We start from the raw sequence: 15,353 nt of genomic DNA on the forward strand, positions 1-15,353 counted from the left end.
AGATGAGGGTGCCTTAGTCAAAGCGCGATCTCAACTCTGTCTCCTTCTCTTCTTCTATGTACTTCTCAGCTCGTTTCCTCTTCTTATCAATCATCCAAAAAGTAAGAGAAAATGTAGATCATTTTCTTTTCCTAGATCAATAGGGGCACCTTGTTCCCTTTTTCTTTTGCTTTTCATTCCCCAAAAGTACACCTTTACCCAATCCTAAACCTTAGCCTCCATATTAGCCCAAAGGGTGTTTATACAAAGATGTTCTTTTGGATTTTTAAAAGCTCACTTCTATCTTGTACCCTAAATTTCAAAATGCTTCCAATCTAAACCTATTGTATTGTAATCCATGAACATAAGATCAAACAAAACAAACACATAAAATAAAGTTATATCCTCTGGCATCATTCTTCCTAATATGATTCAAGCATTGTTTTAGAGTATAAGCTCCTCTTCCATCACACAACAAAGAGAGTATGTGGCTCAATGGCAATCGATTTTGTCATGTCCTAGCAAATGGAGCCAAAATGTTGATGCCTTTGTGAATGCAATGAGGGATTTGATAGAACTCTTAGTTTTCAACATCTTTGACCGATGTGACTATGACAATCTCTTGCCTAATCATCACATGCTCTTTCTTTTTGATCTACTCTCCCATCTCTCATCCCCAAAATCATGAAATATTGATGATGATGAGTGTAGTGAACTCGATGATGCTCCTTCTCATTATAGTCAAGGCTGAAAGATGCATTGATGGCTCCATGATTTGAATGTGGTTACTCAAGAATGCTCTCTTTCCGTTGCTTCCAAGTCAACCTTGCAAGCTCTACAATAAGAAGAAGAAGAAGAATAATAATAACAAGTTAAAAGATAGAAGAGGAGAAGAGCTTCACTATCTAGTTCCTTACTCTCCCTCTCAATCCCCCTCTGTGTGTGTGTGTGTGCACCCTTCACACAAGCAAGTAAGAGCAAAAAGCAAGAGATAAGACTCTCTCAAGTTTGCACACACTAGAATGAGCTTATCCATTCACTTTTGGGTTTTTACACATGGGTTGAGTTGGGCACTCTACCCTTCTTTTTGGCTCTTGGATTGTCCTTCTTACCCCATACGCATACATCTTTAGATTAATTTAGATTGATCTCTCGAATCCAAATAGAAAGCTAGTGCCCACAACCTCTCCTAGTTGCAAGTTTTCCTCTCCAATATTGGGAAATATTACAGCTTGCACAATCTCATAGATACATCAAAATAATTATAAAAATTAGTAAGTGCTTGAATTTTGTGTCCTATTGTGCTCCAAAAATGATTGTCACACTTGTATCTTCCTTTTCCACCTTTTGGCCTTCTTGAAGCTCCGACTAGCTCAGACTCAATAACATGCATGATGCAAATGTGTACACACACACACATACAAACTGAGCAAGCGGGTGTAGCTTAGTAGGTTAAGTTGAACACATGGTAACCAAATTGTATTGAGTTCAGTTCTTGCATCCATTCAATCATTTAGTAACTCAAGTTAGCGGGTTGATAAAACAAGTGGCTTACCATTAGGGGAGGCACTCGATTATACGAGAGAGAGAGAGAGAGAGAGAGAGAGAGAGAGAGAGAGAGAGAGAGAGAGAGAGAGAGAGAGAGAGAGAGAGAGAGAGAGAGAGAGAGAGAGAGAGAGAGAGAGAGAGAGAGAGAGAGAGAGAGAGAGAGAGAGAGAGAGAGAGTTTTGTTTGCAAAAGGCCAAAGTGGCCGATGAGACCTAAGTATATAGTACAACTATAGTGACATCTCATCAAACAATATAATCAAAGTATATATAAATAAGTGCATCAAACATAAAGATCTATATCTAGAGTAAAACATAGTACTAAAGAAATAAAAGTAGAAATATGAACTACATCTTTTGCTCACCCCAGGACTCCCCTCATAGGGTCTTGTAGTAGCTGCTCCAATATAAGTGGGACAAGGCATTTGAACGGGTGTCTCTCACGGTGAGAAATAATTGCTTGTATTCGTCGATGGTGTCGATGGTGAAGACGGGTAGGTCATTGACCTAGGCGTCATGGATGTCTTGTTTGACATACAGATATGGCTCATTCTATAGTAATAGTGGTTATATATATATATATATATATATATATAGAGAGAGAGAGAGAGAGAGAGAGAGAGAGAGAGAGAGAGAGAGAGAGAGAGAGAGAGAGAGAGAGAGAGAGAGAGAGAGAGAGAGAGAGAGAGAGAGAGAGAGAGGGGTTATGGCACATCATGTGTAGCTATCCTCAATGCGATGGAGAGAGAGGAATATGATAGACCATGTGCGATTGTGCCCATTGTAGCTATTTGTTTTATATTTATCTCCATGTGCCACATAGGCTAGGGAATAAGTTTTTGCTTTTCGTAATGGATTGAGTGATAGCCATGTAGGATAAGCGATTTCCATGGATCACACAATAAGAGATGGTATAAGTATGTAGATCTAAAAAATAGGTGTAGATATATAGACATTATAAAATATGAGTTTAGTTAGACGCTAGAACTTATTGAAGTCTACCGTTTATACCAACATATTACAAAAGATGATATAGTTAAAAACGCTTAACCTATCGAAGTCTACCTTCTACATCAACGAATCAATATGTTCCACGCATTTTAAGGCCGTATTAAGATCACAACGCATTCTTAGAGAATAGAGCTTTCGTCTCTCTCGTTATCACTCGCTCGCTCTGTCAATGGTAGGCGTTGTTGGAGGTGGTACTGTTGTTCCACCTTCTCTGCTATCATACAGAAAAGGAAGTAGCCATAAGCGCACTGGTATGGCAATGCAGGCGTCCTCACCTTATCCACCTTCTTCTTCTTGCTTGCGAGCCAGTCCTGCCAGCAGCAACACAGGGAGGATAAATTCATGTCAGCTTCATTCAGATTTCGCTTGTCCTTACGTTGGAGGAAGCTCTCGAGGCGCACTCTCTGGATTGAGCTTACGCAGTGTGCAAGATGCCATTAACAGAGCTGTACCCGTCGAAGGCTTCCGGAAGGGTGTGGTGACAATGGTAGGTCCTGCTGTCTTATATGTCAATACCTCTTTGATCATCATGGTGCTGTTAATTTGCATCGATAGGGCGTTAAATTGGATCACCTTAATTTTTTTCCAAGAGGATTGTCAGAATTGTATATGTGGATGAGCATATTCTCATGTGCATTCATACATCATTTGGAAAAGAAGTGATTATCTGCTGGCTGCACAAGGAGAAAAGACTTTATAACAAAGTCATTTTAAATGTAAGTCATAAGTCACATAGACATGTGCACGCATTTGTTTGTGAAACCAATTTTCTTGTTTGGGAAATTTGCAAGGGGATATTGCCACTACAAATAATTAGCATACATTTGAGTGTTATAAAGTTGTTACGAGCAAGGTTTGCCTTTCCAAATCCTTTGAAGGTTTTATGTCGACCTCGCCAAATGACAAATTATTGGCATGCCCATGAATTCAAGGTCATGCAAGCAAGTCCTTATATACCCTTTTAGTTGAGATATGTTACAAAGAAAATTATTATTATGCATGAGTCCTATAAAATTCAAGGTCATGCAAGCAAGTGCTTATATTGCCTTTTAGTTGAGATATGTTACAAAGAAATTTATTATTATGCATGAGTCCTATAATATTTGTGAAGATATGCTAGGGTTTGCACTTAGGGAACATAGAATGTATAACCACAAATGAAACACAAAGACTTAGAGAATGATGTGCAAAACTCAAATCCTAAACGCAAAACACAAAACTCAAAATGCAAAAACATAAACATGGACATAGAAAGAAGAGAACTCTAAAGTGAATGAATCAATGCAGTAAATGAATGTAAGAGTGTGTAGAATGCTCAAGGACAAAAGGAGTGAGTGTTGAAGTGTGACGTCCATTGAAGACAGATGCTGAGTGCTGTAACCACCAATCGGAGCTGAATAAGGTAAGGAAATTGCAGAATGCTGAACACCAGAGGTTGTGGAGCAGTAGGCGATAGCAAAGATGATGGAAGATGATGCATGCGACAGCCTAGACTACAAAATGCAGCTGTGGAGGGAGTCACTGGAGAGAAAAACCTAATGTTTGGTATTGGAGGCAATAAACACAAGTAGGAACATGTGCTGGAGGAGCCGACGATAGCAAGAGGATATCAAATGCAGCAGAGGGAAGTTGCTAGGCAGCAGGCATCAGTTGGAGGGTAGTCACTAGGTGATGGGAGGGCTAATGGAGAGGGGGCAGCAGTCGCGAAGGCTTGACAGTCATTGAGCGAAAGGATGATGGCTGAAATATGCGTGTGAATGCGAGAATCTTGCATAGAAGGATGGGGCTGAATATGGTAGGCAGCCTGACTATTTATAGACGTGGAAGGATTCTCCCAAATTAGGGTTTTGTATGTGAGACATAGAAACTCTCTTGAACTGCTCCCCGTTTGATGAAACTTTTGGTAATTTATTGTTTTGGGGCTATTTTAAAGAGCTAATTAGTATGTAATGAATTTTTAGCTCAACACCTCCTCTTGGGCCTAAAACTAGAACCAAGAAGGGATTGGAAGAAAAGCTCAAACCCATTTTTATCCCAAAGCAACTAGGGCATTAGACAAAGAGTGCATGTGTTGCATGAAGTTTAACCAAGTGGTAAAATTTGACGTGTTAAAACGAGTCTTGTCTATGAAGGCATTCTTGGCCATTGCGATAGGAGTGGTAGTGCTTAGAGATGGATAAGGTGTGTAATGAGAGTAGGGTGGGGGAATGGAGTATACTTGGGATTGGGTCCCAGAGTGCCCACCATGCATTTGGAAATTATGCACAATGGATCCGAATGTGAGCATGGACTGGCTAAGCATGGATATGGTAACTATATGAGGAGCCCATGGTGGAGGGATATGGACACGTGGAGTAGAGGATGGGAAACCCTGTGTAGGAGTGACCCATGAAAAGTGTGACAAGATACCATAAGCAGAGGATGGAAATCCCTATGCTAGAGAGATCAAAGGATGTGTATGATTGGGGGTAGTGAGGGGGATGCCCATCATAGCCACCCTAGTGGGAAATGATGTGCTTATTTGTGGAAAGGTGGAGGGAAGTGTGTTAAAGGGTTCATGCCTTGTAAGGAAGCCCCATGGTGCAAAGTGACTAGAGGGTAATAGATGGTATAGTATTAAAGGGTGACATTCTGTGTAACGATGCACCGCGATGTGAAGTAGGAAAATGTGAGTATGGAATGGAGAATGAGAATGTGCCAGGTGCAAAATGGGAGGCTTCAACTCCAAGAGTAGAGGATGTGGGTGTGGAGTATAATCCAGGGTTTTGGAACGAAGACGAGAGGAAATCGAGGTGTGGGTTAGAAGAGAGTGAGATGGGAGGGATTTGAGAAGAGTGGCTTACATGTTTAAATGAAAGAAAAGATATAGATATATTTGATGGAATAGCAAAGCTGGTAGGAGGGGTGTAAGTTCGACTATATGTGATGCGCAAGTACTCTTGAAACTCCTCCTTTGACACAAGATTGAAAATTGAAACAACAAGAAACAAAGAAGATGAAGGTGAGGGCATTGAGCTAAAAATGCATTAGTTTGACTTAAACATCCCCAAAACAAGGTTAATTAATGAAAAAACCTTATTATTTTAAAAAGAAACGCGATTCTAGAGAGTAATTGTGTCCCACATACCAAACCCTACTTTGGTTATCCCAAACTTTCTATATATAGGCATGTAGCCCACCACTCTCCCTCAATCTCATTCTTGTTGGTTTCAAGAGCTGTAGCTCTGTTGCCCATACCCTGTTTGTGGAGGATATCACAGTCGGACTTTCCTCTTGCTATATGCTACTTGGTGCTTGATTCTTATCTCTACCTATGTCTGTTGGTTGTTACCTTCATCCTAGAGCTGTTGTCTGGTACCGTGGAGTTGTCGCTATCACTCTGGAGTTGTCGCCACTTGTTCGATCTACATTTAGTACTGTTGCCACCTGCTGGAGCTATTACCATCACTCACCAGTTGTCGATTAGTCTTTTGGCATCTGCGTTTGGTGGTTTCTTTGTCTTTTTCTTGTTGCATGGCCCTTGATGGCTGTATTTGCACTCATCTGGTATCGCCCAATTTTCTCTCTTGTCAAGTATTTGCGTTTTTAGTATCTCTCTCCTTATTGCCTGTCTACATCAAATCCAGCCTCTAGGCTGCATTTGTTGGTGTTCGATACATGGAGGTTGCCTTTTGTTGTTGTTTGGGATGTGTTTCGGAGTATGATACACTCTCCAACTCATAACCTTTTCCTTGATCCTAGAGATATGAGAGTTGGAGGTTCAGTATTCATTGCATAGTGTGTTTGCTGCATGAGCATCGTATATTCAATAGTCATTCACTTCTTTATTCATTGTATTCACTGTCTCTTAAGTTACCATAACCCCAATTGTGTTTTCTGTTATTAGTTTGTGCTTTGTCATACAATTGGTTTAGTGTTTTTTGTGTTTAGAGCATTTCTTCATATGGTATCAGAGCTAGGTACTCTTTGAGAAACCTTGATCTTTGATTGGAAAGCTCATTCGTAGAAGCAAGAACAATAGAAGGGTCACACCATTGCTCTAGTCTCCACGACTAAACATGGACAAAAATGATCTGGAGTGGGCCTCCTAGCTTGCTACTGCTCAATCTGACATGGGCGGAGAACTAGCAGACTGCCATGGAGTCCAAAGACCATATTAGATTTCCACTGTTAAGTACGATCTCATCCTTATGCATAGGGCTTAGTAGAATCCTGAAGGCAAGCTTGAGTTATCTTCTTTAGATTTGATGCATAGAACTAATGATCTTGCAGGACCTTCGGAATCTGCACTACGAACTAACCATCCGCAAGTGGAACTTGGCTCGGATTACACTCCACTTTCACAATACTTCTTTTCTTACTAGGTATCCTCTTATGTTAGATTCTATGCAAAGTGATTTTGTTTTTTTCAAATTGGATTGAGGAACGCTCATCAAGAAGGGGCTCTTCACAATAACCTTTGGTTTTTGAGTAGTGAGGAAGACATGTATTTCTTTATAAACTCAAAACTAGGTAAGAAGCTAAAAGAAGAACTCGTAAGTATTTCCTTCCTTTTCCTTCAAACAATTTTGTTTCTCATGGTCAATTTAGAGTGGGTGCATCTTCATTAAATTCTCAATCTAATGCATTTAAGGGATAAAAGGAACCAACTATATTTCCCATCATTTGGCCTCTCATCCATCCCTCCCTCATCTTCCATTGTATCTTACTTTCCGCTCCATTAAGTGCACCACATTTACCACCACACACCACATTGGGGGGTTTTGCACACTTAGGCACAGCCTTTATGACCTCTACATATCTGTTTCCAGGTGGTGTACTTGTGACGGAGGCTCGACCTCCGACACATACATATTCCTGTTATTCTTTTGGGAGTGCATCCCAGACATACTCGGGTCTGGATTGTTTGGTACCGGAGTTTGCCTCTATGGCCTTACCTAGCGGACCATCTAGTCATTTTGTTGTGCCCTAGTTGACATTTGGATAGGGCTATCGTGTCGTAGTATCTCCACCTCCACCTATGGTACTCTCATGAGGACATGTATTTTTGAAACCTCACTTAACATGTGGATTAATTTTTAATCACATGATTAAGTAAATGTTGCACATGTGAGCTGCAACTAGGATTAGATTAAATAAATTCTCGAGCCCGGGACCCGAAGAAATCACAGGATGTTAAAGGCAAAAGTTGGTGTAAGTTATGCCGCATAGGTACTTGGTGGTATCTGGTGCTAGTTGTTGGCCTAGGTCATTCATTTGGCCATAAGTGTCAGTTGGTGACACTAGAGAAGTGGCGTTTAATGGTACCTAACGCCAATCTGATGGTCAAAGATGGCATAGAGACACTTGGGAATGGAAGTTGCCTAGCCAATTTTATTATTGGCCAGTCAGATTATTTTTTAGGGCATTGAAATAATTATTATATTAATTTTTAATATTTAAAGACTGAAAAGTAATATTTAATTATGGAAAATGTTGGAAAAACCATTTGGGAAGGCTCCCACTTGTCAAAAATGCCCATGCAAGACTGAAAAACGTCTTTAGAGGCTGGAGAGAGGTATTTTTTATAAATTCAGTCTGCAAGAGAGAGGGAGGAGAGGTTGCTTGTAACCGGCCTGTTCACTGGGAAGGGCGGTAGTGTACAACCAAAATATATAAATGCTTTCACCCAATTAATAGTCGCCCACTTTACCTGAACTTAGAGACACAGAATCAAGAAGAAAAACAGGAAGCTAAAATGCTCCTGTTGCCACACAGACACCCTATTGGCCCCTAAGTTAGGCACCCCTTGTGGTATTTCTTTATTTTTAAAAAGAGAGAGAGTACAATGGGCTGTCTTTCACCTATTCTGGGTGAAATTTGGCAGCATAACAATACAATTACTGACCCAAAACAAGCCGACCAAGAGGGGAAACTCTACCCAGGTCTGAAGCTTCTGGTTGGAGTGCAGAATTGACCATTTCAGCCTGCTGTAATTACTAGTTCAGACCTGTTCTGAAACCTGTTTACAACTCATATTGTTCCGTGTACTATGCAGCCCACTGTAATTACTGGTTCAGACCTGTTCTGACACCTGTTCTCAGCTCATATCGTTCCTTGCACTGTCCTGCATCATCTGGGCCAAGTGCCCCTTGATTCTGACATCAATTGGGCTTTGAATTAACCTCTGAACAGTCCAGAATCAGAACTGATTTAGTGCTGTTTCAGACACTTGTTTGGTGAGGTTACCACCCTCACCTGTTCCTGCTTGTGGGCAGCAAACAACTGCTCGTTTTCCTGGAGAAAAGAGGCTCTTGCCTCAAGCAAAAACAGCATATTCCACACAGCTGTACCTGAATCAGAAGAAAGGCCCTTGATTCTGCAACATAACCGTACTGTCAGGGGGGGAGAGAGAGAGTAGGAAGCAAGCTCAGCCTTTTGTGCATCATAGACAAGGTAGGCCAGCTCTCAAGAGCTCTCCATCTGCAGCTGTTTTTCACAAATGAGCCCCTTTCAGCCCAAAAACTGCACGCCAGCCCTCTTTAAAGAGGTAAGTGCACCAATTTGTGCCAAGTGGCTGCACTGGAAGATATTTCCCATTCTAGCCTTCCGGTCTAAAATTCTCCATGCTCGGTGCAGAATTTGACCCCGGCACAGACCAGAGGATTGATCCTCGTGCAAAAACGAAGATAATGACGCGAACAGATTCTGAGGTTCAAAAATAGTAACTCCCTAAATTTTAGGAGTTGCTTCCATTGCATCCCACTAGTTTTCTGACCATCTTTGCAGACTAAGGCTACATCCAAATCTGTAATGTAGCTCAACTGAAAGTGAATTTCCACTGATGACCCCACATGGACTAATCTCTTGCAGATTTGTCCATCTTCACTTTGAACTAGTCTCTTCCAGGCTAGTTCTTCAACACACTTGTCCATATACACTTTCACAAGTCTCTTCCAGACTTGTCAATATACAGTGCCATCAGTCTCTTCTAGACTTATATTGGACCTTAACTGTCCAGTCTTGACTCACTAGACATTCCTGTCTGTTTCACATATTGGCCATGAAACTCAGGCGTTTAGATTTCAAGAGGGATTCTTCCAAAAAGAAAAACCAAATAAAATATGTAATAAAGAAATCAACAAAAAGGTAATAGTTGTCACAGTCTTGTGACATACCTTCCTCTCGAAATCGCAAACGTCCTTGTTTGCATGAATGTTATACATGCTATCAACTAACCCAGTGAACTTACACTTGGCAGCACATGTACAACACATACATGCTATCAGTCAACATTGTGAATTGAACACACTGTTAACACATGTATGTTCTAACTGTGAAACATGGTAGACTATCATCATGTGACTCCACATCACTGTTTCCAGATATAGTGGCCGGTACACCACAATGATATCCCCATAGTGGCAGATTCTCATTTGATGACTCCACATCACCCTGACTAGAGATCTAGTGGCCGGTACATCAAAATGATATCCCCACTGAGTCAACTCACAAAATACATGCCCGATCGAGTAACCATTTTTACAACATGTATTCAATTTAATAGAAGTAAAAACTGTATTCTTGCAAGCAATACTTACTTCTTTAGCACTGAGAAAACCATATGGACACAATAAGTGTTAACCTGTACAAAATCTGTTTCTGTACATAATTTCTTTCTTGAGCAATTGTCACTTTGACAATCTATTTTAGTTTAGAGATACAAGGGGTCAAGGTAGGTTGCAAGCGAAATGCTTCAAGGTAAAGTTCCAACACATTAGGTGACTCTGCAAGTTCACCTTCGTCCATCCACTTAGCATCTATAGCTGGATAGTTCTTGAACTTAACCAAGTACCTTCTAGCAACCTTGCCTTTCACTTTCCTTTCCTTGTGTGCCAGTACCTGTTCTGGAACAAGAATTTCATCAAGTTCCTCAACTTCGGGCTGTTCCTCAGCTGGCATATCTTCTGGCACATCACCCACATAGGGTCTAAGAAGACTTACATGGAAAGCATTATGAATCTTCCAATTGTCAGGCAATTTCAGCCTATAGCTGACATCACTAATCTTCTCTGTTACTTGAAAAGGCCCATAATATCGCATACTAAGCTTAATGAAAAGACTTTCCTTGCCTTTCCGCTTCTTTAAGCGTGCCTTTTCAAACTGCAACAGTCAAGGGCATGCTTAACTTTCTGATACATTTCACCCATACTCTGCACATACTGATCTGCCTGAAAGATCTTATCCTTTGTATGCAAAATGGGAGGAACCTTTTTACCACCTTCAATAATTTCAAAAGGGGCTTTGCCTGTTGACGAATGCATAGTATTATTGTATGCATACTCGACCAAAGGCAAATACTACTCCCACTTTGACTTGTGCTCTGACACATAGCACTTAAGCAGACCCAAGACAGTAGAATTTGCCTCTTCTGACTGTCCATCGGTCTGTGGATGAAATGACGATGAGAACTTAAGCGTTGTGCCCATGTTCTCAAATATGCCTCTCCAGAATAGACTTGTCATCCGTGGATCACGGTCACTGACAATAGATTGTGGCATACCATGATACTTGAAGACATAGCACATAAACAAATGTGCCATCTGATCTGGTTTTATCTTCTTCCTGACAGGAATGAAATGAGCCTGCTTGCTAAACGTGCAAATAATAGTCCATATCCCATCATTTCCTGTCTGTGTCCCTGGAAGATTAAAGATAAAATCCATAGCTATGCTTTCCCATGGTTTATCTGGAATAGGCAATGGCTGTAAAAGCCCTGGTGCTTTTTGCCTGTCAAACTTGACCTTCTGGCAAATCAAACACTGCCGCACTAAAGCATCCACGTCTCTTCTCAAAGTAGGCCAATGAAAGAATGTCTCTACTGCTTTGACTGTTGCATCAATACCACGATGCCCTGCATACGATGGAGAGTGACTCTCTGTCATAACTCTCCGTCTCAATGGCATAGTCACACATAGTCTACCATGCATCAACATGAAACCATCCTTGAGAAGATAATGCTCATGATGTTGTCCATTGACAAGCTGATCAAAGATCCTTGCAAAATCCTCATCATCAGCATACTGTTCCTTCATATCATCAAGCTCATGATGATAAGGAATTGACACAGTTGAAATTTGTGGCTTCCTTGACAAAGCATTAGCCACAACATTCTTTTTGCCTTCCACATGCACAATCTGAAAATGGAACATTGACAAAAAGTTTGCCCAACGCATATGCTTTTCTGACAGCTTAGTCTGAGTTAAGAAATAACGCAATGTCTGATGATCTGTTTAGACAACAAAATCTGCCCCAAATAGGTAGTGTTTCCAACAAGAAAGCGCATGAATCACAACCAGTAATTCTTTCTCATAGACCTGCATAGTCTTTTCTGGCCCTCGCAAGATTCTGCTTTCATAAGCCACTACCCGGCCATCTTGCATTAACACTGCACCTATGCTATTGCCACAGGCATCACACTGGACAAATAAATGACTTCCTAAGATCTGGCAGAATGATCACTGGACTAGAAGTCATCTTTTCTTTAAGAAGGTTAAAAGCTGAAATCTCTTTGTGTGTCCACTGGAAAGAGACTCCTTTCTTCTGTAAAGCATGTAAAGGTGAAGCAATCTCTGCAAAATTGCGAATGAACCTCCTGTAGTAAGAACACAAACCCAAGAAGCTTCTAACATCATGGACAGTCTTCAAATCTGGCCATGTTCTAATTGCTTCAACCTTAGCAGGATCCATTCGGACACCATTCTTTGACACTATGTGCCCCAGGAACTGGATTTCTTTCAAGAAGAACTCACTCTTCTTGCCATTGATAAGCAACCTATTATTGCAAAGCTCATCAAAGACTGCTTTCAAGTGTTCTCTATGCTCCTGTTCATTCTTTGAAAAGACAATCATGTCATCAAAGAATGTACCAACAAACTGCCTATATGGACGAAAAATCCTGTCCATCATTCGATTAAACGTTGCAGGAGCATTATTAAGTCCAAATGGCATTACCAAGAACTCATAGAGACCAAACGTGGTCCTAAATGCAATCTTATGCACATCCTCTTGCTTAATCCTGATCTGATGGTATCCACTCTTCAAATCTATCCTGTTGAAAATTGACGCTCCTTCCAAACGGTCAAGGATGTCGTCAATCCTTGGAATGGGGAACCTGTTCTTGATGGGATAAACTTGGCTGAATCAGCCCTTTTTCTAAGAGCTCATTCACCTGGCTCAATATCTCTTTCTGTTGGGTTGCACTAACCCTATACGGAGGTCTATTTGGTGGGCTACTGCCTGACACCAAATCTATTGCATGATCCTCAGACCTCTCTAGTGGCAACTGTGATGGTAATGAGTCAGAAAAACAATCATTGAACTGAGACAAGAAAGTAGACCTGTCTCTATTTAACATAGAGAAATTTGACTCATCATTATCCTTGACATCATGTGCAAAAATCAAGTACGCAGAAAGATGATTCTTTATTACAGATGTAATGGCAGAAGCCGATACAACAGGTACAGTTTCTCTTTTAAGCTTCACATCAAGCACATGAGTCTTTCCCCTATGTTCCAAAGTCAGTGTCTTGTTAAAGGCATCCAACACACCATGCTTTCTGAACATCCATGGCATTCCCAACAAGACATCACAGCCTTCAAGTGGCATGATATAAAATTCTTCTGAATCAACATAAGACTGTACATGAAGACGCAGCTTTCCAAGAATGGGTGTCACAGACTCTGAGTGGCCAGGACATGCCAACCCTGCCTTTGCTGTGTAGCCCATCTCATCTGCTCTGATGCCCAAAGTAGAAGCCAACTCTGGTGAGATAAAGTTTGCCTTAGCTCCAGGATCAAAGAAAATAAGTACATGTTGATCCCTAACTTTACCCCAAGCTTTGCAAAGCTCATTAGCATCCGAGTGTGGCTTGTCTCCCAGCATATTTGGCACTAAACCTGCTGAAGGTTTGGGCTTCTTTCCTTTCCTGTCCTCTTTATCATCATCAGTTGATCTCTTATTCTTGTCCGGACAATTAGACGCAATATGACCAGTCTGCTCACAGATAAAGCACTTCCTCTCAGCCATTAAAGCCTTTCTCTCTTCAAGAGACTTGTGCACAAAAGGTTTCTTCTGGTCCTTTGATTGCTGTCCAAAGAACTTAGTTGGCTTCTTCTTGAACTGCCAAGGTTTACCCTTGCTTTGAGAAATCTGAGAAACCTGTTTACCAAATGGCTTCTTTGCTGAAAAATTTTCAGATTTGTCCTGTTTAATGCTGCCCCCAAAACCACTTGAGTGTCCCAACAATAATGCATTTCCTGTAGTGGCATTCTCAATTAACTGAGTCAAAGTGGTGACCTTCGTCTTTGTACAATAATTCCGAAGTTCCTTGGGCAGCCCACAGCAATATTTCTCTATCTGCTCAGTCAATGGCACAACCCTGTAAGAAGTGATTGGAAGCAAAGCCTCCCAAAACTTCTTGTTATAGTCTTCCAGATCCTTGCATTTAGATGCATCCAAATTGTGCCAAGCTGACATAACATCGATCTCAAATTCATTGGTCAACCAAGCAGAAGCAAATACTTGCTTAAAGTAAGTCCAAGTGGCAGGAGCCTGTCCTTGCATCAACAGTGTACTCCACCACTGACTAGCATTGTCCTTAAGAAAAGTGGCAGCTTTCCGGACCTTAGAAGGCTCTGTAAAGTTCCCCCCTGCAAATGCGGCATCAAACTACTGTAAGAAAGAGAGAGCCTTAGTCCTATCTTCAAATCCTCGAAAGATGTCAAACTGTACGGCTACACCACCTTCCTTGTATGGCTTTGGCTTCTCATGAGCCATCAAAGGATCCGTAGGATATGCCTGTAACATAGGAACACTAATAGGTGGCATAGAAGTTGCCGGACCACTGACTACAGGGCTTGTAGACACAATACTTGCTTGCTGATTTTGATAACCAGCCATACCAAAAGTGCCCTGTGGCATGCCAAAACTGCCTTGAACACCCTGAAATCCAGGCTGCATGCCTATGTTGCCATACATGGGGTTTGGCATAAAACCCTGTGTACCCCCAAACACTGTTCCTGGTACATAAATCTGGTTTCCAGGTGCATAACCAGCCATACTCTGAAATACAGATCCACCTCCAAAGTACCCAGGATGTACAGAGGTCAGTGGGAAAACCTGTGGTAAAGCCTGAAAACTGTTTCCGTGTCCATTTAGGCCAACATTTGGCTGCTATAAAGTGGTGAGCTGAACTGGCAATGCCTATGTAACTAGCGTTTCCACCACCTGTTCCTGGACAGTCGAAACCAATCTTGGAGTCTCCATTGACTCCGCAAGCTGTCTTGGTGTTTCCATTGAATCTGCAGCATGCTTACCCTTATCCTAGACCTCTACTGGATCCGAAATCTTTGCAGATTGCCCAACTTGCTGTAAAGGAAGGGAAGGCTGCAAAAATGCCAAAAACCTTGGATTCTGCATCACTTGAGTAAACATACTCACAGCAGCAACTAACTGAGTCTTGAAAATGTCTTCATCCATAGAAGAAGCCGTATGAACTTGTGGCTCAACCATAATAGGAGGAGTAACAAACTGTGGAGGTCTAGAAGACTCTCCCACCTCATGAACAACAGGGATCTCCTGTGATGAAGACGCTTCCTCTTTGGTGTCTTCCTTTCTATCAGCCATAATGCACAATTCTGTGTCTTACGCCCAAAAAAACCCTAAATGGCTCACTCTTTAGGGAAAAAGTGATTCGGTCCCGGCAACGGAACCATGTAACCGGCCTGTTCACTGGGAAGAGTGGTAGTGTACAACCAAAATATATAAATGCTTTC

At 41.4% G+C, this 15,353-nt stretch overlaps 2 protein-coding genes and 1 pseudogene across 2 annotated transcripts in view; 1 reads left to right on the plus strand and 2 right to left on the minus strand.

Moving 5' to 3' along the window:
• The first annotated feature begins 2,604 nt into the window (after positions 1–2,604).
• The window catches only part of CLPR4 (CLP protease R subunit 4), a 34,652-nt gene continuing 21,903 nt past the window's right edge, over positions 2,605–15,353 (plus strand). The window contains exon 1 of the mRNA XM_087663267.1: positions 2,605–3,024. Within this exon, the coding sequence (XP_087519393.1) occupies positions 2,707–3,024 (318 nt within the window). The 5' untranslated portion in view covers positions 2,605–2,706. The remainder of the gene's footprint in view (positions 3,025–15,353) is intronic.
• On the minus strand, positions 10,221–10,685 carry LOC148017223 (uncharacterized; the record flags this gene model as incomplete). The annotated part of the gene is made up of 1 exon (XM_087662354.1): positions 10,221–10,685. A coding segment is annotated over one exon (465 nt), but the record flags the coding sequence as incomplete, so codon positions are not given.
• Positions 12,670–15,204, minus strand: LOC148017224 (uncharacterized; annotated as a pseudogene).

Source organism: Lygodium microphyllum, chromosome 22 (assembly GCF_053477565.2).
Source record: "Lygodium microphyllum isolate KBCC chromosome 22, Lygodium_microphyllum_v1.1.10, whole genome shotgun sequence".
Lineage (NCBI taxonomy): Eukaryota > Viridiplantae > Streptophyta > Polypodiopsida > Schizaeales > Lygodiaceae > Lygodium > Lygodium microphyllum.